This window comes from Ambystoma mexicanum, chromosome 5p, assembly GCF_040938575.1.
Source record: "Ambystoma mexicanum isolate Mex_15411 chromosome 5p, UKY_AmexF1_1, whole genome shotgun sequence".
NCBI classification, from domain to species: domain Eukaryota; kingdom Metazoa; phylum Chordata; class Amphibia; order Caudata; family Ambystomatidae; genus Ambystoma; species Ambystoma mexicanum.
Genome location: NC_090930.1, coordinates 848,034,743 through 848,057,418, shown reverse-complemented (window position 1 = coordinate 848,057,418; position 22,676 = coordinate 848,034,743). Strand labels below are relative to the sequence as shown.

The 22,676-nt window shown below is 45.9% G+C and overlaps 1 protein-coding gene across 1 annotated transcript; it reads right to left on the bottom strand.

Annotated features, from left to right (window-relative positions):
* Positions 1-15,128: 15,128 nt before the first annotated feature.
* On the bottom strand, positions 15,129-21,253 carry LOC138481241 (uncharacterized). The gene is made up of 5 exons (XM_069613272.1): positions 21,042-21,253; positions 17,661-17,835; positions 17,094-17,245; positions 16,220-16,442; positions 15,129-16,076 (listed from the first exon to the last, which is right to left on the bottom strand). Exons 1-5 carry the CDS (start codon positions 21,162-21,164, stop codon positions 15,904-15,906), a joined length of 846 nt encoding a protein of 281 aa, XP_069469373.1. The 5' UTR covers positions 21,165-21,253; the 3' UTR covers positions 15,129-15,903.
* Between the last annotated feature and the right edge of the window lie 1,423 nt (positions 21,254-22,676).

The window sequence follows — 22,676 nt, the reverse complement described above, 5'->3', positions numbered from 1 at the left end:
TGGACCAAGTCAGAAAAGCATGCATATATACAAAGCTGGATCTTAGAGGAGCTTACCACTTGGTACGAGTAAAAGAGGGCGATGAATGGAAGACGGCCTTCCGCACCAAGTATGGGCTATTTGAATATCAGGTCATGCCCTTCGGACTTTGCAATGCCCCGGCCGCCTTTCAATATTTTATGAACGATGTCCTCAGAGAGCTCATAGATGTGTGTGTTGTTGTTTACATTGACGACATCCTCGTTTATTCTTCATCGGAATCTGAACATCGGAAACACGTGAAAATGGTCCTCGAAAGATTGCGTCAACACAAACTTTTCGCTAAGTTGGAAAAATGTGTTTTCAACGTGACTGAAGTTGAATTCTTGGGATTCATATTATCACCTGGCGGAGTGCGTATGGATTCAAAGAAGGTCGATGCAGTTCTCAAATGGCCATCACCATCCTCCGTAAAAGGTGTGCAAAGCATGTTAGGCTTCGCTAACTTTTACCGCAGGTTTATCCCCGAATTCTCTCGAATAGTCCAGCCCATCACTGCCTTGTTAAAGAAAAACAAACGTTTTGAATGGTCTACCGAGGCGGAACAAGCTTTCCAGGATTTGAAGACTAAATTTATCTCTGCACCAATCCCCAAGTAGGGGATCAAGTCTGGTTATCCACCAAATATCTACCTCTAAAAGGGCCACGCACATTCAACCCAAGATACCTTGGTCCCTATTCCATCACTACCATAGTAAACCCAGTAGCGGTCAAGTTGGACTTGCCCCCGCACATGAAGATACATCCGGTCTTCCGCGTCTCTCTATTAAAACCCGTGCAACCTCAAACCCGACTAACTAAATCTCCAAAACCTATCCTAGTTGATGGAGAACTCGAGTATGAAGTCAAAAGCATTCTGGACTCCAAGATCTCCAAATCTAAACTATTTTACCTAATTGACTGGAAAGGCTACGGCCCCCAAGAGAGATCCTGGGAACCTGCTGAATATGTCCACGCTCCTCGCCTAATCAAAAGATTTCATCGAACATTTCCTGACAAGCCAAAACCCCCGGAGAAGCCCGGTTTGGGAGGGGCCTTGAGGGGGGTACTGTCATGATCTCTGCTTCCAAAAGGTCAGGGTTTTCCCAACTCCCTTGGAAGCAGATCCATAACCCAGGTTCCGAGTGCCAACCAGTCCCAATTGGGACCTTTTGGACCCAGTCCTGGCGCCAGTGGCACCAGGCTCATAAATATGCCCAGTCCCAGCGCTGGAAGCGCCGGGCTCAAAATGCTTGGGTGGACTTACCTGCAGCAGACCATGCTGCTTACTTGCCTGCCAGTTGAGCCTCTGATCCTCTTCTGTTTGGAACTACTTTTCCTGTTGGGTGGGGCAGGAGCCACTCCCTAGATTCAGAACACTGGAACTCTTCTGGAAAGCAGGAACTCTTTTCTTACCTAGGCGTGGCTGTGGAAGGAGACACCTAAGCACTACAGGAGGCTATTTAAACCACACCCGATGGATGAATCTTGCTTTGCGTTATTCTGCATCCTCTGCAGCAGAATGCTCATCGTGTCTTCTGCATCTGATCCTGGGCCTAAGGAAAAAGGCTTACCATCCTGAATCCAGTCTTCAGCAACACCTATAAAGACAAGAAAGAACAGGTTAGCATTACGGTCTTCAGTGACAGCTCTTCACTTACCTGGTCCATCGGCTGTCACCAACGCCTCGCGCTGCATTCCGGCATCTGAAAGACAAAGGCTTACCTACTCTTCGTGCGCTCCGGAGGTCTTCACACTGCATTCCGGCATCTGAAAGACAAAAGCTTACCAACTCTTCGCACGCTCCGGAGGCCTTCGGCGCTGCATCCCGCATCTGAAAGACAAAACAAGGTGCGTTTAAAGACATTGGGGAACTTTAATACTCACGTGCCATTACTCCTTTCCACATCTAACCCAGTGGGTATTCCGGCACCCTGCAGCCGCTCCGAACTTGTACCTGCAAAATAAAAAGACAGTTAGAGCGCATCGTGAAGCAGGCAACAAGCGCTTACTTACGTGCTTCCAGGCGCTTCTATTCATCACACGGGCTCCATCTTCAACTCACTTCAGCCCGTCATCTGCCATCGCCGGAACCCTGCAAAACAAGAGACATCATTACTAAAGACTTTAAAGACATTAGAATTACTCGAAACTTACCGTTCGTGCAGTAAACGACGGACAGCAGTCCTCTGAAGTTAAGAGGCCTGCTCCCCTTATCCAGTGAAGAAACTGGTTACAGCACCCTGCCCCGAGGCAGATGGAGAGCACAGCGTTCACTTACCTAAGGTGAGAGCGTTAACCTTTGGGGTTCTACAGGAGAAGAGAAAGGGAAGAAGAGAGAGACATTCAATAACCCAGTTCCTTAATCCCATATTTTCTATCTGCAGACATCTTACCCTTCGAGTCAGACATACAGTGCACAGAGGTCCAGCCCAAAGAGCCAGCCGTGTGTTACACATCACCTTTGAAGATACGGTATACGCCCAGTCAAGACCGGCGCCTCTACGGGAATCAGGTGAGCGTTACACAGACCCACTAGCAGAAGACGAGCATGCACACGATTGCTCGAATTATGAGGAATTCTTTGATGAGATTCTGAGAGTAAAAGAAAATGTGTTAGCAGCTGGGGAGATTCTATTTGTTGACGGTTCTTCTAGAATTTATCAAAATGATGAACAGAGATATACAGGTGCTGCTGTGGTGCAGCATAAGGCAAATAGGGAATTTGAAGTACTGATAAGTGCACGACTGCCGTCTAACTTTTCAGCACAGGCTGCAGAATTAATGGCGCTGATTGTCACGCTCGAGAATCACACAGACCAGGAAGTAACCGTGTACAGTGACTCCTCCTAAGTGATGTTGATGGTACACACAGGGTTGGCACATTGGAAAAGGAGGGGCTACCTCCGAGCGGACGGCACTCCAGTGCAGCATGCCGCCTTGTTGGACAGAATTATTAAAGCACTACAACTCCTAGTAGCCATTGCGGTCGTCAAGTGTGCAGCTCACACTAAGAGAGCAGACTTTATCTCACGCAGAAATCCAGCTGCAGACAATGAAGCAAAACATGTTGCATGTTCAGACAATATTATGAAGTTTGATACATCTGATGTGAATGAATGTTAGTGGTAATGATGAGTGTGCCTGATTGTTTTAACAATCTGGCTAAAAATCAGTTAATGGAAATTCAAGGGGAAGCGCCGCAGGATGAGAAAGACGTGGCAACTACAAAGCAGCCGAGACCTTATGTAATTATTCCTACTCTAGGAGTACAGGCAAATGCACCTAGTCCTATGATAGATAAATCTAGGGTTCCTTTTGGGGGAAGGTCACGTATGGAGATTATAGCGATTATACAGGATACCCTTTGCCTCCATATTATGTTAATAGGGTGAGGCTTCTAGAACTTTCTCCTACACAGGTAGTACATGTAAAAACACCAAGTCTGCTGGCAAATGTTTCTGTAATTGGTCCAGTAAGAAGGAATTATGCTGACATACTTCATGAGATCATTACATAAACTCATAAGAAAAGAATGAGACCTAAGAGAAGTGCTAGGGATGATGATCATGAGTTAAATGATTACCTGGATAGTACAGCACACTTCGGGAATAACATATGGTATCAGCACAGGGGAGTAGTGGGAAGGAGTACCTCAAAGGAGGAATCTTTTGTATGTGCACCTACGCCTTATAGCATGAGGAAATCTAAGATCTTTATAGTTATTGAAATAGACGTCCAGACAGCGCATTATCTATCACACATAGCACTCTGCTGCACAAGAAGTCAGTTCATGGGCCAAACAGCCTATCTTAAATGGGCAACTGAATGGACAGATCCAGAAGAAGGTGATTATGTCCAAGATACAAAGACAAGGCTAAGAGCTCACACCAAGAATCACGTGATCAGATACAAAAAGCCTGGAGTGAAAGAAGCTGGAATCAGATGAGAAGTAAACAGAAAACTGGAGAGTCCAGGAAGGTCTGCAGAAGAAATTCGTAGATGGAAGAACAGAGGACAGATGCAGATCTGGGGATCAGTGCTTTCACCAGATGGGTGGGAAGAAGGAGTGGTCATCTGCAGAGCTTGGGTGATCATTGGTTTCTATCAGCCAACCATTGACCTGGTGCAGAATGGATGCAAGCCTCTACGGCTGAAACTGACTAAACTACTGACATGAGTTGAAGATAAAGGAGGACCTTTGCAGATAGTACCCTTGGAAAATGCTAAATTGTGCTTCAGAAACAATGGCATAAGAAGAGTTGGAGAGAATCAGAACTGTGGCCGAATCTTTGATGTACCAGAAATGAGCATTGGAACAGCAGTAACCATGGTTCACTACTGGGCGTGTGGATCCAGTACTTACATGAAGCTGGGGAGGATGATGTTCCATAGTAAATATTGATGTTCCGCCATTAGTGATTCCTAAAAGTGACTTGAACATTGACAACTTTCCAAAAGCAGATGCTCACCTAAGGAAGAAGAGATCTGTGGAACTGATAAGTAGAATGAAGAGAGAGAACTATTTCTCAGCCAAGTCCATAGAAGCTTTGATGCCATTCCATATCAACACAGACTGTTCAGCCAGACTTGATCGATATTCATGTTGATCTTTATGCCGAGTATCCAGGTTGTAACAAATACAAAATGGCTGCAAATTACCAGATGGGAGTTGTTGCAGACAATCAACACTACCATAAAGGGATTCAATGCTATCAGAGAAGAGCCATACGACTGATGACTCTTCAGAACAGAAACATCCTAGACATGATCAAAGCTCTGGATGGAGGTGTTTGTGCAAAAATTGGAGAATCATGTTGCACATCTATACCTTCTCATGATGACGAGAATGGCACATTGACAGAGGCCATAGAGATGCTGATGAAGCTGCATGTCCAAATGGTGGACAAAGTGGAAGACATTGCTGATGATAGCTGGTTTGGAGCGCTCTTTTTTTGGGTTCCACAATGGATGGAGGATATGTTCATGTTTTCTTGGAGCCCTGATAGTGATGGTACTGCTTGGATTCTGTGTGGTTAGGATACTAATCTCACAATGCAAGAAAACTGCAAAGAATGCCATAGGAATGAAGATCATGATTGATGGTGAATCAGCATGGAAGACTAAAGAGCTGACAGATGAAGAAATCAGAGATTTCTTGAAAGCCAGCATCCTTCCACCTGAGGGTATGCAATTTCTATACCAAAAGAACCATAAGAAGTATGTTGGAAGATGGATCTATTGCAGTCCAAGTGGTCAGTGCATGCGCGTGACGTGGAACAAGGATGAGCATGTGAAATCAGCTGGATTCCTGAATTGAGTAATCCAGATTTGGTTCCCAAAGAAGCATTTCTTCAGACAAGGATGTCTAGATGTGAAGGATGATGGAAGAGTGGTCGATGAATCACCCAGAGGGGGGAGTCTAGAGAAGGAGCCAAGTACCCCCACCTGAACCACTTCGCTCATATTGCCTATATGTTGGGAACCAGAGTTTGAAACACGATCAGTGCCAGTGAAAATACCCATATCAAGAAGAATCCTGGAGGCAAGGTTCCCATCGAGAAAGCGATACCTACCTGCATTCGAGACAGTATGATGGTCATTTGAATGAAATCCCTGAAGAAGCAAGACCAATGAATGAAAAAGCAGATTGGTGACGCCACAAAAAGTAATACTGACGCACTAAGAAGAGATGCAGAGACAAGAGGATGTAGATATTCTATAAGGCATCAAGAAAGTATCAAAGATAAGTGACATCTCGGGCTCGAGATGAAGAAACTTATGCTACAGAAACAATTAAGATATCAAGTCATTTTATACGTGTACAAATGCAAAGAAACGCAAGCAGACGAAGTATTCTTGCGGCTAGCTAAGTAGTGAATAGTTTGCGGCATGTGCTAATGTATACATATATAGGAATCAAGTAAAGAATGGATGTTTCCACAACGTATTATAGCAGAGCTGGACCAGAGAAGGAAGGCCTTTTTCAGTGTGTCGTAGTTGAAAAACAACAAAATTACAGAAGTGAATCTCAGAAAGGCGAGGCTGGATCAGCCCCAAGAAGCCAAGGTCTTATCGGACTGGGCTGAACAGACATTAGTTACAATTGTGTGAAAGAATGAAACTCCTTTTCAGAAGGCATGGACGAAAACAAGGAAGACGTCAGAGTTTCATTAAATAATAGTATTTTTAATGCAACAGAGCTCAAATTTGTGGTCTTCAGTCAAGTGAATGGATGAACTTGAACTAACATGACGAACCACACCTTTGCAGAGAGGCACAGTATGCCTCTACTCCCCTGTATTCTCCAGAGCTAAGAACATTTCCAAGGCCAAGTTCAAAGACTTAATTGACGTGCAGACCACTGAGATGATGATAGATGATATGCCAATTGGTGGGAAGCTATGGTTATGGGCAGCTCACCAGCACCTGGAAGTCCAGCCTGCGTGCTGCTAGCGTGGGTGGAAAAGTACTGACAGATGTAAGAGTGCCAACCAATGGTAGGGGGCTGCATGATTAAGAGCCCTATAGTTTTATAACAAATGGGACGTTGTGAATTTAGTGACATGCATAGTGACTTGTTTGAAGGATGGGCTTAGTAGTCCCACCTGATGTTAAGGAGCCTATCACTTTCTAGACAAGTATGGAACATTTACCTAGATTTTCCCTTTAAGCCCATCACATTTGCCCTAGGTTTTTATAGTTTGCCACGTAGGACGACGTTAGTAAGTACGTAGGTTAACGTCATTAATGACAAGCTTTTACCATAAGTATGATGTTTTTTGGTAAATGCATTGAGAGACCATGCTATGAGACGTCTGTTGATGTCCGTTGTACTCCCTGTTTTAGACAACTGATAATAAAACAGTCAACTTTGCCAACTTCCTGAGTCGTTTAGATTATTGATGTTTGAGTAATTTCTGCATCCCCATTTATCTCAAGGTATTGCTACCTCGACTTAAAGGGCTGGGTCGGCTGTCCCGGTTCAGACTTGTATCCAATGTCAACAAAAACCTAGACATCTTGGGTGGTACTACCTGGCGATAAGATGGCAACAGCTGCAGATGTTGCAAGTACAAGGACATATGAAAGCAGTGCCTGGCAAAAGCCTAATACCTATACGCAAGATGCAATTGTTGGTTTTGCCAGTATTTGTTTTGAACAGGACTTCAGTGCAAGGGCACGCATACTGCTTATAAATCAAGTGAGTAAAGGCACGCTTCGGTAAGATATTTTATTCACCAGGAGTGCGTTTATAGCAGCAAGTAAACCATTAACTCCTTGAAGACGGCTTTGAAGTAACACTGGCAGGGTCTTAATGCACAAAGTTTGATGTTACTACTTGATAAAGGTGGCTCAAAGAGTACCCAGGAAAATCTCTGTTGGGCAGGGACGGTCAGGAAGGAGGTGGAAATGACCATAGGCATTAGCATGGCCTTTGGCAGTCAGTGGGCAGGTAAATACCCCAGCACTCTTCACATCTCCCTTCTTGCTGTACTCGAATGCAATAATCCCGGCTATAACTAATGCACTCCCTGCAAGGAAGTCTGATGCCCGTGGATTGCCTTTTGCTGCTCGTGGAAACAAGATCCACCGTTCAGTGAGCCAGGATGGATGCAAGACATCATACTATGAACTTGTGAAAAATGTTCATGGTCTTGTCCTCTCTTCGTTCCAGCTATGGTTAACCTAAAAAGATTCATTTAAATCTGTCATTACGGAGATCGGAGAATTCTAATGTGGCAAATGGTAAATTGATGTAAAAAATTAAATGAAGTAAACCAGTAGAAAATGTACTTTTAAAAAGCATTTTCATTCGTTTTTACTTGTGTTGCAACGTTTACAAAAACAACATGTAACTCAGACATCCGGCTATGGACAAGTCATATTAAGATATTCAGTTGTTATTTTTTCCACTAGATGGCAGCCTCAACCATCATATAACGTGCACCCCAGTCACCAATCAATAGCAGTGTTTTAAAGAAGTTGCATTTTTTTCCTGTTAAGAAAAAGCCCATGGTTTTACATGCGATAAAGTTCCACATTGGTCAAATATCAAGCAAAACTAACTTCCCAAAAAAATTAGAACGCAAAAAAGAGCACAACAATTCCAGGCAAAATATTCCTATTCCCAAAGTTCACTAGAAGCCGGATGCTACATGCAAACTCTCAATGGCTATCCCCTTATTCAACATGCTTTAGCAAAACCCACAGGGCTGTCTTTTCTAGGTGGTAGTGTTGGTTTATGGATGAGCAGAAGGTTGGATGGCTGAGTTTGTGTGGATGGGTTGATGGGCGCGATTGTTTAGATGGATGTTGGATGTCATTTGTGGGAATGGATGTCTGAGTGTTTTTGCGGGGATGGGTGAAAAGATGAAAGGGTGTGACCGTGTGGAAGAAGGCATGTGTGTGTTAGATGGGTGGGTCATATCGTGTGTATGAATAGGTGTTTGAGTGCGATTGAATGAGTGTGATTAAATGGATTTACGAATTCGATTTAATAGTAATGGCAAGGTGGCTGGGAGGTATACATGAAAAGGTGCAAATAGGTGTATGGGTGTGATGGTGTTATGGATGAATGGGTGTCAATGTGTGGTTGGTGTAACAGTTTGCATGACCGGAATGCAAATTAAATACAGTGCAGTACTCCCAGAATTAAGTACAACTTGAGATCTGTCCTGCTGACATAAACTTCCGACCTTCAGTTTAGACAGAGTTGGAACACCAGAGACCTGCTTCAGGTCGGCTGCAGCAATGGTAACTAAGTCCTCTACCAGCACAGGGGAAGAGCTGGATGGCAGAACTGAGCAGTTCTAGAAACACAACTCTACTTTAGCATAGGGGTAGAGTTAGTGGATTAAGTGGGATGCGAAACCGAGGGGGTGGCTCTCATTGGGGGCGTGGCCTACGTATGTGTGTACTTAGGCCATGCCCCCAACGAGAGCCCCCCTCGCCAATGGGGGAGAGAGAGACTAGTGAATGTCGGGGAGCTGGGGCACACCAAAGTTGTGACACCAGTGTGCCGCAGCTCTCACACGCAGCAGGCAGCCCTTTCATTTAAGGCGCTGCGTGGTTAAAAACCACTGGCTCCTTGAATGAAAGGGCTGCCTGCTGCGTGATTACTCTGTACTCCAAAACAAGAGGAGGGCTGGAGGGCCCAGTCTCTCCTTTTGTTTCCGAGTAAAGAGTCGTCACGCATCATGAAGCATGATGGCTCTTTACTGGAGAGACTGGGCTATCCAGCCCTCCTCCTATTTCGGAGATCAGAGTCATCTGGCAGCCGTGTAGCCAAACCCACAGTTACACTGGCTGTCTGCAGATGCCAGTACTTCCAAAGTGCTGACACCTGCAGGCAGTCCATGTAACTGTGGAGCGCTTCGGCTACACGGCTGCTCGAGGCCGGGTCTAGACGGGGTGGGCCTCTGCTGGGCCCCGGCTCAGAAGCCCTTTCTGGAGACTGCCGGGGCTTGGCACTGGCTAACCCGACCCACTTAAAGCCCTGGGTTTATACTGGGATAAAGGAAGGACTGCAGACATTGCAATGGGAGTTCCGAAAAGGATCTCTATCTCTCTCGCTCCCTGTCCCCTTACCCGCCTCACTCTCACCCTTGTCACCCTTGTGGGTGGTACTGAGGTCCCGGAGGCCCGGACACCTCCATGACCGCAGCACAACCCACCCTCCCTCTACCAACTCCCTCCTACTCAAGGTTCCTCTCTTCCCACTAGGAGATTCTGCCAGAAACCCTGACATTGACCCCTGCTCCATTGCCATCTCCCACTACCCTCCTCCATTCCCAGTCCATTTTCCCCCTCCATGGTCCACCCTTCTTAACAGGTGTACAGCGCCATTGGGCTGCCCGGGCTTCACCCCCTCCACCCTGAAATTTGAGCTCAGGGTTGGGACTTTTTGTTAGTCAGAGAGGGGAAGCCTCTCCTGAAACCGGCGGCTTTAAAGTGTTACTGTGTTCGTTGTTAAGATGGATTTCTGAACTCTGACCTGGTGGGCAGAGATTCAGAAGGCCAGCCTAGTTTCTTGGAACAGGGTAACCTTCTTGACAAGCCAGACCAATCAAGGTAGCATTGGCGGCAGTCAAGACTAGGTCTCAGGAGGGGGTGAGGGTGATCGAAAGCCCACAATGAGCACACACAGTAAACAACACCACAAATTACTCTCAGTCAGTTGTATATATCAAAAATACATCTACATTTATTAAAGGCCTTTTAAGTCAAACACAAGATGAAATCACAGTAATATGAACGATTAACGATTCTAACAGAACCTTATACTAGGGAACATATTCTAATTAGTTCCCTAATTTAATATCAAACAAGTATGGACCTGCAACCTGTTACAGAAGAGCGTTAGACAACCCAAACCCTAACTAATAGGCAGTCCAGTCTCTATGTAGTGTTGAGCCTAGTGCTCAAAAGTGCGTTTACCGCAGCAGCGGTCGATCGTGCCTTAAAGTACAAAACAAGACTCTTCAAGGGCTGTAGTGTCGCAGGAAGGGGGGGGTGAGGCGATGAAGAATAGAGTTCCACTATCCGAGGAGGAATGGGAGGGTAGCTCAGGCTACCCTAACAAAAGTGAGGGGCCTTGAGGAACACTCATGCGTAAAAGTCTATGGATGCACCAGGGGCTACCGGTAAGTGTTGCAAGCACTCACCGACCCTTGACGCAGTCCGGACCAAACTTCGCCAGTCAAGTCCAGTTCTCTCACAGGTTCGAGTCCAGCAGTTGTGTGTCTCTCTGGCTTTCAGGGCTGCATTCTGGGACCTCAGTCCGTGGTGGGAGAGTGGCCTTTCCTCCACTTCTGGGGAAGGGATCGGGCCAGTTCCACTGCAGATCATCTTAAGGCACAGGAGGGCACAGCAGAAAGGCACCCACAAAGCTCATCACCACAGCGGGGTGACATGACACGGGTACTGCATAGGCTTGGGTTCAGGTGGACTCTCCTAATTCCAGACCTAAGAATGCTAGGTGTACAAAAGTCAACGGGAGAGTGCCTTCTACCAAGAGCCTATGGTTCCCAAAGTCTCAAGTCAAAACTCGAGACGGTGGCGATTCCAAAGCAAAACCCTGTACGAGCTGGTCGGTTCACTGGGCGGTCCAGGAACACTTCTGAAGAGGCTTGTTTGCAGGTTAAGCAGGAGGTGCGAGAGTAGCTAGTCCCACTACTCAAACAGGTCGAAGCGCCCCTTGCAGGCCTACTATGAGCGATGCAAAACAGGGGATCTGATGGAACAACAGTGGGGTCAGTGTGCCAAACCTTCCAGTGGGTCACCAGCGGTTCCACGGTTCTGTTTCTTTTGTTCAGGATACTTGGCTCCTTTACTAAGTTTGGTGACAACTCAGAATATCGACCTGGAATGGGTGTAGAGTGCCTTCTCTTATCCAATTCTCCTTTGCACCAAAAAGGTGGGAAACCAATAGGAAATCTGTTCAAATTCAACCATCCCAGATGTGAACCAATCAGAGACCACATTGGTCCCAGTCACCCCAGCACCCCAGACATCCTGGCACCCAGGATGTGTATTGGATCCAGATAGCTGCAGCCCACATCCTGGGCGCACACACACAAGGCATGCAGAAACCTGCAAAAACTTCAGGTTGCGCGGGAGCCTGCATGACCAAATAAGGAATTTCCTGTGTCTGCTCGACCTGGGGAAGGCAAAGGGACATAATGGCCAAAAGACAGAACAAAGGACTTTGTGGCATGGCCATTTTAGGCACTGGCCATTGTCCTGGGCCAAATGCGGTAAATGCAGTTTGGACCATTGAAAAGAGTCAAAAATGCTTTACAAGTAATAGCTGCCACCAGCTCTGTCTGGGCACACTTGTACATTCACCAATAATACTTTGAGGGTGTCCAGGGCCTTAAAAATGAAAAAGAGACCCCAGCACACTCTACTGGAAGGTACATTGTGCACTGATAAAAAGTTACCAACAAATGGCAACAAAGTGAAAGACTAAGGGAAGCAAAGACTCCCAGTACTGGCAGTCTGAGGGGCATGTCAGATTCCCCTTAACAAGATGAGCAAAAAAGGCCAGCGGAGTACAGCAGAAGGCTGGGCTCCACTGGTGAAAGTCAGGCTAGGATGGTCAGACAAAAGCAAAAAGTTGGGGACGTTCACAACTGGAGGGGACATTACCTTAAATAGAAATCTTTCCTAAAATTCGCGCAGAAAAATATAATTGCACATATGCAAAAACACTTTAAAGCTGCTGGATTCAGGGAAGGCTTCCAGCACCGCACTGACTAACAAAAATGAAATGCACACATCAGTTCCCTGGCCACGGATGCAAGACACATATAACGTTATGTGTTTTTTCACATTAGAGACAAGGGGGCTGATGTGAGCACTTGCTTTTTGTTAAGCAGAGAGGCGAGGGAAGCCTTTTCTGAAACTAGAAGTGTTAAAGTGTGTTGCATGTTAGCTAATTATGTATGTATGCATGGGTGCATGGAGTGTGTATGTAATGTAGGTGTGAATGAGTGTGTATTGAGGTGTAGTGTGCCTGTAAATGAGCAAGTGTATGATCAATGGGATGTGTAATTTTGTGTGTGTATATATGTGTGCGCTTATGTCAGGGACGCAACAAAACCTACATTTTGGGGGGGGGGCTAACTGGTGATGGGAGGGACGACTTTAAAAAACAGGTGTGGCAAATGTGGAGGCTCTGCCCCCTCTGTTGTACCCCAAGGGTTGCCTGGTCTGGCATGGGGCCCAAGTATCAAATGGTAGCAGCCCAGCATTACAGATAGGCGCACACACAATTACACATTCACTCATTTAAACATCCCACTTACATACACTCGCTCATTTACATGCACAGCCAGACCCCCTTACATCATACACTCATTTGCGCGCACACACACACACACTCACTCATTCAGACACACAGAGCCGGCCTTAGGGGGGGGGGGCGAGCCGGGCGACCACCTGGGGCGCCACGCCCCTCAGGGTGCCTTTTGCCCCTGCCACTCCAGCTCGGGGGAGTCTTTCAAGGGCTCCCCCGAGCTGGCGTTGTTGGACAAGGCACAGCAGGCGGCCTTTTACTGTAAAAGGTGCCCGTGGTGGTGGGTGCATTTAAATGCGCCCCTCCACCGTGGACACTTTTCACAAGGCCATTATCCCCCCATCACGCCAGCTCCGGGGAGTCTTTGACGTGCTCCCCCGAGTTGGCGTAGTGGCAGAAGGTGTGGCAGGCGCCTCATTGTCATTGGCAATGGCGGGCTCATTCAATGACAATGGCGGGCTCATTCAATGACAATGGAGTGCTAACGGCACCTATTTACCTATTTAACCTCCTCGCCACAGGGAGGAGGTTATAAAAAAAATAAAAAAGTTGCCCATCCTGGCCGTGCCCCTTCGGCCCCTCCTCCTGTTAACCAGGGGGGCGCGGTGGGCGAGGGGGGGGGCCAGTCCGCCCAGGGCGCTGCAGCCCTTAAGGCCGGCCCTGCACACACACATTACATACACACTCCTTGCACACATGCATGCATACACAATGAGCTAGTACGCACTGCTAGTTTCAGAAACGTCTTGCCTCCCGCCTCTGCCTAACAAGAAGCAAGTGTGCACATCAGCCCCTACCTCTCAGATGTGAAAGAACATATACTGTTCGCACACATCTGTGGGGAGGGGACTGATGTATCCATTTGATTTTTGGTAGGCAGAGAGGTGAGGGAAGCCTTTCTTGAAACTAGAATCTTTAAAGTTTTGCTGCGTTTGTAGAAATACATTTTTCTGCACACAGTAGAATGTTAATGTCCCCGATTTCAGGAAAGGCTTCTTTCCCCTCCCTGACTAACAGAAAAGTATGGCGTGCAATGCCATTGAGCTAATGGGGTTTCAGCCCCGCCCCTCAGCTCACATTTCAGGGGGCTGAGGCCCAATTAGCTCAATGGCGTTGCACACCTGGTTTATGTGTAATGCTGGACCGAGGAGGAGCTGATTCTGGCAGCTATAGGTTGGGAAATGAGGGCGTGGGGTGGTTAGTAGGAGAGGGATGGGTGCGGGAATGGCACATATGGGCTCCTCCCTACCAAAAAAATCTGGATTGAAAGTGGATTGCTACTGGATTTTCCCAAACATTTAAATCCTCTTTAAATCCTCTTTAACTCCAGAAACTCCCATTGTACTCAGAGGATTGCTTTTGGCTTCTTTTTGGCTTCATGCACCCTGAAATATGTTAATTAGCAATCCTCAGTGGAATGCAATCCCAAAACAATCCAAGCAATCCAATCCCCAACCAATCCACTAAAAATCCAAAAACAATCCAATCCCCAAACAATCCACTAAAAATCCAAAAACAATCCAATCCCCAAACAATCCTATAAAAATCCAAAAGCAATCCAATCCCCAAACAATCCACTAAAAATCCAAAAGCAATCCAATCCTCAAACAATCCACTAAAAATCCCAAAACAATCCAATCCCCAACCAATCCACTAAAAATCCAAAAACAATGCAATCCCCAAACAATCCTATAAAAATCCTAAAGCAATCCAATCCTCAAACAATCCACTAAAAATCCCAAAACAATCCAATCCCCAACCAATCCACTAAAAATCCAAAAACAATGCAATCCCCAAACAATCCTATAAAAATCCTAAAGCAGTGCCATCCCTAAATAAATACAAAAGCAATGGATTACATCTGGCTTCCTTTTGGCTTAATGCACCCTCGTAGAGATCCAAAAGCAATGCAATGCATTCCCCAAATAAACCTTTTGAGATCCAAAAGCAATTAATGTAGTCACCAAATAATACTTTACAAATCAAAAAAACAAAGCAATCCCAAAAATATCCTTTAACAATATAGGCATTGTTTTGGTTTATGAGCGGAAATAAATTTAGGAGTTTCAAAAAATAATGTTTACTATAATCCTGAAAAGAAACGCTTAAAAAACACATTTGGTGCACCTTGTTGAATTGGGCTTTAAAAGCCTCACTGTGGCTTAACTGCTGCCCATTTTAGAGAGTTGCATTTTGAATTGTTTTTAGAACTATAGTGATGACTTATTAGGTCAGTCATTTAGGTAAAATGGCCATGAAAGTCAAGACCATGTAATGGCATATTAACTATATTTAAAAAGAAGCAACATTTTTTTTCACCACTATATTTATTAAAAAGAGCCAGAGATTCAATCGGACACTGTGTACATAGCACAAAAACACGACTGTAGCAATCCAAAACATGGGTGCTTTACAATTAAAAAATGGGTGAGAGGACCCAGAACCAGTCCAGAAAGTCACACGAGTCCGGTGGGGGCCCAGCCCAGGGACCAAGCGAGTCTGGTGGGGGCCCAGCCCAGGGACCAAGCGAGTCCGGTGGGGGCCCAGCCCAGGGACCAAGCGAGTCCGGTGGGGGCCCAGCCCAGGGACCAAGCGAGTCCGGTGGGGGCCCAGCCCAGGGACCAAGCGAGTCCGGTGGGGGCCCAGCCCAGGGACCAAGCGAGTCCGGTGGGGGCCCAGCCCAGGGACCAAGCGAGTCCGGTGGGGGCCCAGCCCAGGGACCAAGCGAGTCCGGTGGGGGCCCAGCCCAGGGACCAAGCGAGTCCGGTGGGGGCCCAGCCCAGGGACCAAGCGAGTCCGGTGGGGGCCCAGCCCAGGGACCAAGCGAGTCCGGTGGGGGCCCAGCCCAGGGACCAAGCGAGTCCGGTGGGGGCCCAGCCCAGGGACCAAGCGAGTCCGGTGGGGGCCCAGCCCAGGGACCAAGTGAGTCCGGTGGGGGCCCAGCCCAGGGAGCAAGTGAGTCCGGTGGGGCCCAGCCCAGGGAGCAAGTGAGTCCGGTGGGGCCCAGCCCAGGGAGCAAGTGAGTCCGGTGGGGCCCAGCCCAGGGAGCAAGTGAGAGGGGACCTAGATCCCGGTCCAGGGAGTCATACAAGTATCCATGCCAAGGGCAAAGAGCAAGGGAATTGGGAACTACACTTGTGTCGAAAAGACGAGGTTTGGCTCCTTCTTCTTAATCCGGTAGTTCCCAATTTTGTTTTGGAGGGCTTTTCTGTACTCGGCTGCAGAGAGTAATGGAAAGCCATAACATGGATAAATTCTGAAATGCCAAAAAAACATGTGTAAGAAGTTTGAAAATAGCAAGCAAAGTACTTTTTGGTTGACACATGGCTGTGAGAAATAAAGCATAGACGATTTTTACTGTATTCCCTCTAATGTGCTTTAGTAATTCCATTTATGTACCTTGTATAGCGTCCTGTCGATGACGATCCAGTGTTAACCTCCCCTTTGCTGCCATCAGTTCTTCTTTTGTGAACAAAAGATCCAGCAGCTTATTCTGTAGGTAACGTGCTGGGTTGGCGGTCTGTGATTTTCTGGCAGTTACCACAATCTCCCTCAACTTCACTGGGTTCACTAACACATCTGCAAACCTGCATGTCCCATCTGTCACAAGGGGTATTTTTCTCTGTGTACACAAAAAATGAAAAATTACTACATTTCTCAAAGCTGTCAATCTGATCAAAGCATGTCATTTCCGTAGTTGTTTCCCATTTATTTGCATAATTGGTATATTGTGAAGAAATGACCAATGTCACGTTTCCCCATGTACAGTGCATTGGTAAAGGAGCCATACAAGCAATGCCTACCTGGAGCTACATTTGGCTCCCAGGCCAACTAATGTCGATCGCGTATACCTATGGGAACCTATGGGAATATTTAAGTAACTATGGGAATTTAACTATGTGCTTGCTTTTGCGAATTTAACTATGTGCTTGCTTTTATAACTATCTAAAAAATTAAAAATTAAATAAAAATTAGGACACCACTATATGACATTGGCAGCATAACGGGTCTTAAGTAATGGACATGTTGCATGTGGGCATATAATGAGTATTGGACGATAACCGGTGAAAACATGAGCCACAGTATTTCAGCTACCTTTTCCCACCCTTTTGACATTTGTCTAGAAGCCCTATGGCCTCATAGGAATGTTTCAGATTTGGGTGGAGACACACAGAAGCCTACAACCAATGGTATTTGGATAGAGAAAAAAACATTTATTTATTTCATAGGGGCACAAACCAACTTTTGTTTAACTCTAATGGCACTTACTTACCTCTGATGCTTTTGATGGACCAGGGTTGGGACTTAGATCGGGGAAAACTTTTTCTGTGGCTCCCGTCCGTCTCCTCTTTATCCACTGAAGGGCCAGTTCCAAGCAGTGCACAACTGCTACCTGCTCACGGGAATCCACTGTGTCCCAGTACGCTGAAATAATAGCACAAATATTAATATTACACATTTTAATACAGTATACATTCTAATGACAATTACCAAGATTACAATGTAATCTTTCCACCATATTGTCATCTTTGTCTATCGGGGGCCGATCAACCTTTTCCGTTGTCCCTGATCTCCAAATGACGATTCCATGCTCCCCCCTCAAGACACTGCTCATGTCTTCATGTTCAGCGTTTTGTTCACAATGGGCTATTCCTGCCCCATTTAAGTCCTGGTGCACGTGGACTGTAATAATGGTGGTGGTGCGCTACACAAATCAAATCATAAACATTCCTATATGATTCTTAACAAATACCTCTTGCATTATTGAAATACACTTTGAGAAGCTACGAGAGATTCAGATGGCCGACATAGTATCAACTAGTGACTCACAATAACTTACCACCCGACAATACAATTGTTCCAGAGTAATCCTTTTTCATAATCGCATCTTTTCCGTCGTGGTCCAGTTCTACAGTATCAAAAAAGGCACAAATGTGCCCCCTGTCATTGCCACGCAAGTCGTCAGTAATAAACTCCAACTCCTCTCTTCCCAAGTACTGAACGGTATTGGTGGTCTGAAAGACACCCAAATGTTAAATACCCAATGCAAGGCACAAATTAGTTTTCTAAATTTGAAAACAGATGTTTCATATCAACTAGTCGCCGATATAAACTTTATGAAAAATAGCAACTAGTAATTCATGCTATTTGAGCAAGGGGGCTGCGGGGGAACAAAAACAAGAATCTTACTAGGCCCAGTGACATTGAGAACGCGCAAGTGCATGGAAGAGGGAAAGGGGAAAAGTGCATGGAGGGGGGCGGGGGGTGGGAAGTGCGGAGCAGAGTAGAAACAGATACATTATAGAAAATAAATAAATAATAAAGGCAACAAACAGTGGCAGGGCAGCTGGCAAGGGCTGGGTTAAGGCGGCAGACAGGGTATGTCTGATAAGTGCACGAAGAAAAAGAGGGGGGGGCAACTGTATGGTATCCCAGTGCAAGGGGTGGCCCGGAGGCAGTTTTGGGTGCGTGGCAGGGTGAGCAGGTACCAGGGCTTCTCTAGAGACCTCATCAGATGTGACAGGGGAGAGAGAGAGGTGAGAAGAGGGGGGCCCAAGAGATCAATTACGAAACAATGTGCGCACCAGCAAGATCAATCTCTAGTATTGCATATGAGAAAACAGTCAGGAAATGGCTTTCTACCCACATCACACACTCCAAACTCACTTCCCACTACCTTGAAACTTCAGAGAGATTGCAATGTGTATAATAAACTTTCTACCAACAATGCTGTACACTGTTGTGTCACGGGAAGCGATAAAACTCGACCTTTCACCTCTTGACAAAACAGAAGTGGCAGCACATAGCATTGTTCCTAAATACACTACGAAAACTATGGTTACACTATCACCATAATATGATATACATTTCATACAAGAATGGATAACCATATGTATCATTAATATCTGTGTGTATAGGCCCATATTACCAAATCACTGTGAATTCAAGTAGATGTCCAAGGCCAAATGATAATGATGTGTTAAGCGCATTATATAAAACGAATATACATACAATATCACACAAATCGCTACAGCCAGTGCTTATCTCACTGAGCTATCTCACCGGCTATAGCAAAATGAGTAATTATATGTCTCAATGTTCTCAAAGTGAGAAAGCAAATTGCACTCTGTAGTGGATACCATTCAACTGATAACAGCAGGCCATTTCATCTGCAGGTGTGGTGCAAAGCTGGCCACATGTCAAGCCTGCATGGATCTACTTTTCAGCCTTCAGTGATTGGCAAAATAGGGAAAGCAGTGCACTCACATGACATCCTGTAATCTGGGCACTCGTTACTTCATACATGCAAACAAACCTCCTGAACGATTTAGTGCTGCCTGTTACTTTTGCAATCCAATCACTTAACTGGTACTACATGAAGATAAAGCGTTATTAAAAGATTCAAAAAACACATAGCTGGTGAAATATGTACACAAAAACGATGCATCCGAGTCAAGTTACACGAAGACGTGTACACAATCACTGTGGCAGATAGCCACCTCACGCACAATAATGATCGTTTACAAAAAAATTGTTCACTCAAGATGGAATGTCGTGTGATGAGACAGTTTGGCAGAAAAAACATTATGCATACAACTTATGAAAAGTAAAATGAGACAGCAGGCATCACTCACAGGGTAAGCTACCAGGAGAGGTAGAGCAATACAGAAGAGACAGCAACTCACAGGAAGACAGAGAGAGAGAGTAGAAGAGGAGCCACCAGGAGAGACGTAGCAAGACAGCAGGTCACAGGGAGATAGAGACAGAGCAGAGGAGACAGCAGGCATCAGAGAGAGAGAGGAGAAGAGACAGCAGGCGTTACTTACAGGGTAAGCTACCAAGAGAGGTAGAGCAATACAGAAGAGACAGAAATGCACAGGTAGACAGAGAGAGTAGAAGAGACAGCAGGAGTCGCAGAAGGAGCCACCAGGAGAGAGAGCAAGACAGCAGAAGAGACAGCAGGTCAAAGGGAGGGAGGTGGACAGGCAGCGGGGCAATATACAGAAACAGAGCAGATAACAATCCCTGCACCTTCAAGTGAATCTTTTACCCATATGGTTGGTGGAACAGAGATTACTGCTAGAGTAGATGGAGGTACATTTTGTAAGGAAGATCAGAACGGCAACAAAGTAGACGATCTCAGCAGCACTGCCGCTTACGTCATCTATGCCACACCAATAACACATTTTAAACCCGGCCTCTTCCACATCATCAGATTTGCACATAGAGAAATGTGAGTAGATGGAAGCTCCATGGGCCGACGGTTATTGGGTGACCTGGGGAGTTGACTATTTTAGCCCTGACTACTACCCTCATCTGCTCTCTATAACAGTGCATGAAATGTTCCAGGACCCCATTTCCATACTGGTGAAAAGCATGTGAAATGGCACTAGTAATATGCACTTAGTGCAGTCTTGCAGGTCTTTCTGTGCACACTGTAAATTAAAACATGCATTCAGCATTCCCAGGGAGCAATGTTTAAACTATCAAGTTTCCAGACCTCTTTTCTTCCGAATCTTTCAGCATATAAATTCCCAGCTGAATCCCAAAACGCCACCCCTTGCACAATTGGTCCAGGCGCTGTAAAAGCACTGGCGAGAAGGCAGTATAAATATTGGCTAGCATATACCAATACAAATGTGTGTGTCCCGCAGACTGTTTACAGTACTGGCTTCACTTGGAGGAGGTGTGCTTCACTCCTAGCAGACCTTTAAACTTATTAAAAAACACACAGTAGCGCAAAGCATTTCACAGTGATCCTTGGAGAGTGGTTTTACGTGGTTTGCCAGGTCTGGAGGGGCCCAGCAACATTGGGAAAGTAGCCTCTTTGCCGCCCGATCTACATGCAGATTGGTGAACTTTTCAGCTTAAAGTGTAAAGCAGCTTCATGTCTGCCGAGCGTGAAACTGCTGCCTGCACGCGCTTTCCCATTGTGATGGGCTATTGTTTGTATCCATTCTCCATTCACCTAAATTTTGCATTCCACATCATAAAAACAAACGCGGCTCACGTGCAGGGAGTCGCTTTATGTAATTCACATTGTACTCAAGCTTTCAGCCAACGCGCGCCTTTCAGCCAATGCTGTTTTTGGGGAGGGGGTGCGTGGGAGGCAGGTCGTCTTCCTCGTAAATCAAACATTGTATGCGTCCTAATCAAAAACATGCGCAGCGAAATGCCTCTAAATGAAGCAAGCCTAGAAGGGCATCCATCCCTTGCTTACCTTATTTTGGTGTTCATGCGTTTTGATTCCCTGGCCCACGCTGGAATCTCGGCCGCCGCCATTGCTGCTGGTGTGGTGGTGGAGTCCAGTGTTTACAGGTCGGAAGGAAAAAACAAGCTGCATCTCCTTCCGAAACAAGCCCGAAACAAGCTGACTCCCATCAAAATAATCAGGAAAAAAGCAAGCGCACGCCACAAACGGTGTGGATGGCTCTCAAAAGTGAGAAACGTAGTACACTACCATAAACATAGAGAAAACACACACATCTCATGTTACAATAATTTGTTTTAATTTTAAATGCATTTTATTTTTCTGACAATTAGAATGTTCACATTATTGGCTTTTGCTCCTTCACTTCTGTTCCTTCATGTTACTATTCCCTTGTTGCCCTTTAACACAGGTGTCTCCACATCAGCCACTTGCTAACAAAGTAGGATTGGTAGCTTTTCAGTGCGGATTTAGTGTTTCAGCTCCCTCTGGCTGTCCATCTAGTGAAAACCAGTGGCTATTAACCCCTGGCTGTATTTCTTTCTCTCCATTATAATGTTTGTACCCCACACGTGCCTCACACTGTTTTCCACTCTAAGCAAGCGTGGCTGCAGCCTGCAAGGCAAAGCTGTGATTAAGATGGCTCTCAGCCACAACAGCCCGGTTGGGCAAGTGGGCAAGAGGCTTTGAAAGACTGCGCTGGGAGGGACTCGGGCTGACATTGAGGCCCAGATACTGAAATATGCGCTTAATACTGAGTCCTCGTTTGCACAGGAGCATATATTGCAAACCACATGGCCCGTGCCATTGTTTTCCCTGGCTAAACATGCTCCAATAGATATATTGTGTTCTTTGTTGGTTGTATATACTGCATCCTATACCATATGCCTCATGTTACGGGGGCTTAATGCAATAGATGCAGGTAGAATTGGTAGGAGCAACACATTACAAGCCAAGCCTCCTGTTACGGGGGGTTAAGCAATAGATGCCTTTAGAGCTGCCTGTTACTTTGCAATCCAATCACTCAACTGGTATTACATGAAGATAAAACGTGATTAAAAGATTAAAAAAACACATAGCTAGTGAAATATGCAAAAAAAATGATGATATGATGCATCTGAGTCAAATTAAACGAAGATGTGTACAGAATCACCGTGGCAGATAGTCATCTCACGCACAGTAAAGCATGTTCGTTTAAAAAAAATGTGTGCACTTAAGATGGAATGTCGTGTGATGAGACAGTTTGGCAGAAAAAACATTATGCAAACAACTTACGAAAAGCAAAATGCATTTTTGCCACACCAAAAAACGCGGTCTGTTAATTTAACATAAATGATTTGTAAAAAATGGAAGGAGCTCAAACCCCCTCCCCACGGGTTCCCCGTTAACGTCTCAGCAAATAAATGAAATCCACCCCTAAGCAGATCAACCCCGCTGTCTGCTCCAGATCGCAGGCCCTCCGAAGCCGCCCCCCAACCCCCACACATGTAGAAAAATACGTATTCACTGAAAATACTGCCTCAGTTGCTGCAGATCTCCCCACCGCGCTAGGTGACTGTGGGCTAAGCCTTTGAGCCCCTATGCAGGAAACATGTTTACTTTCTGAACTTCATAAGATCCTTTTCACCATGCATGAAGTGGCAGGAT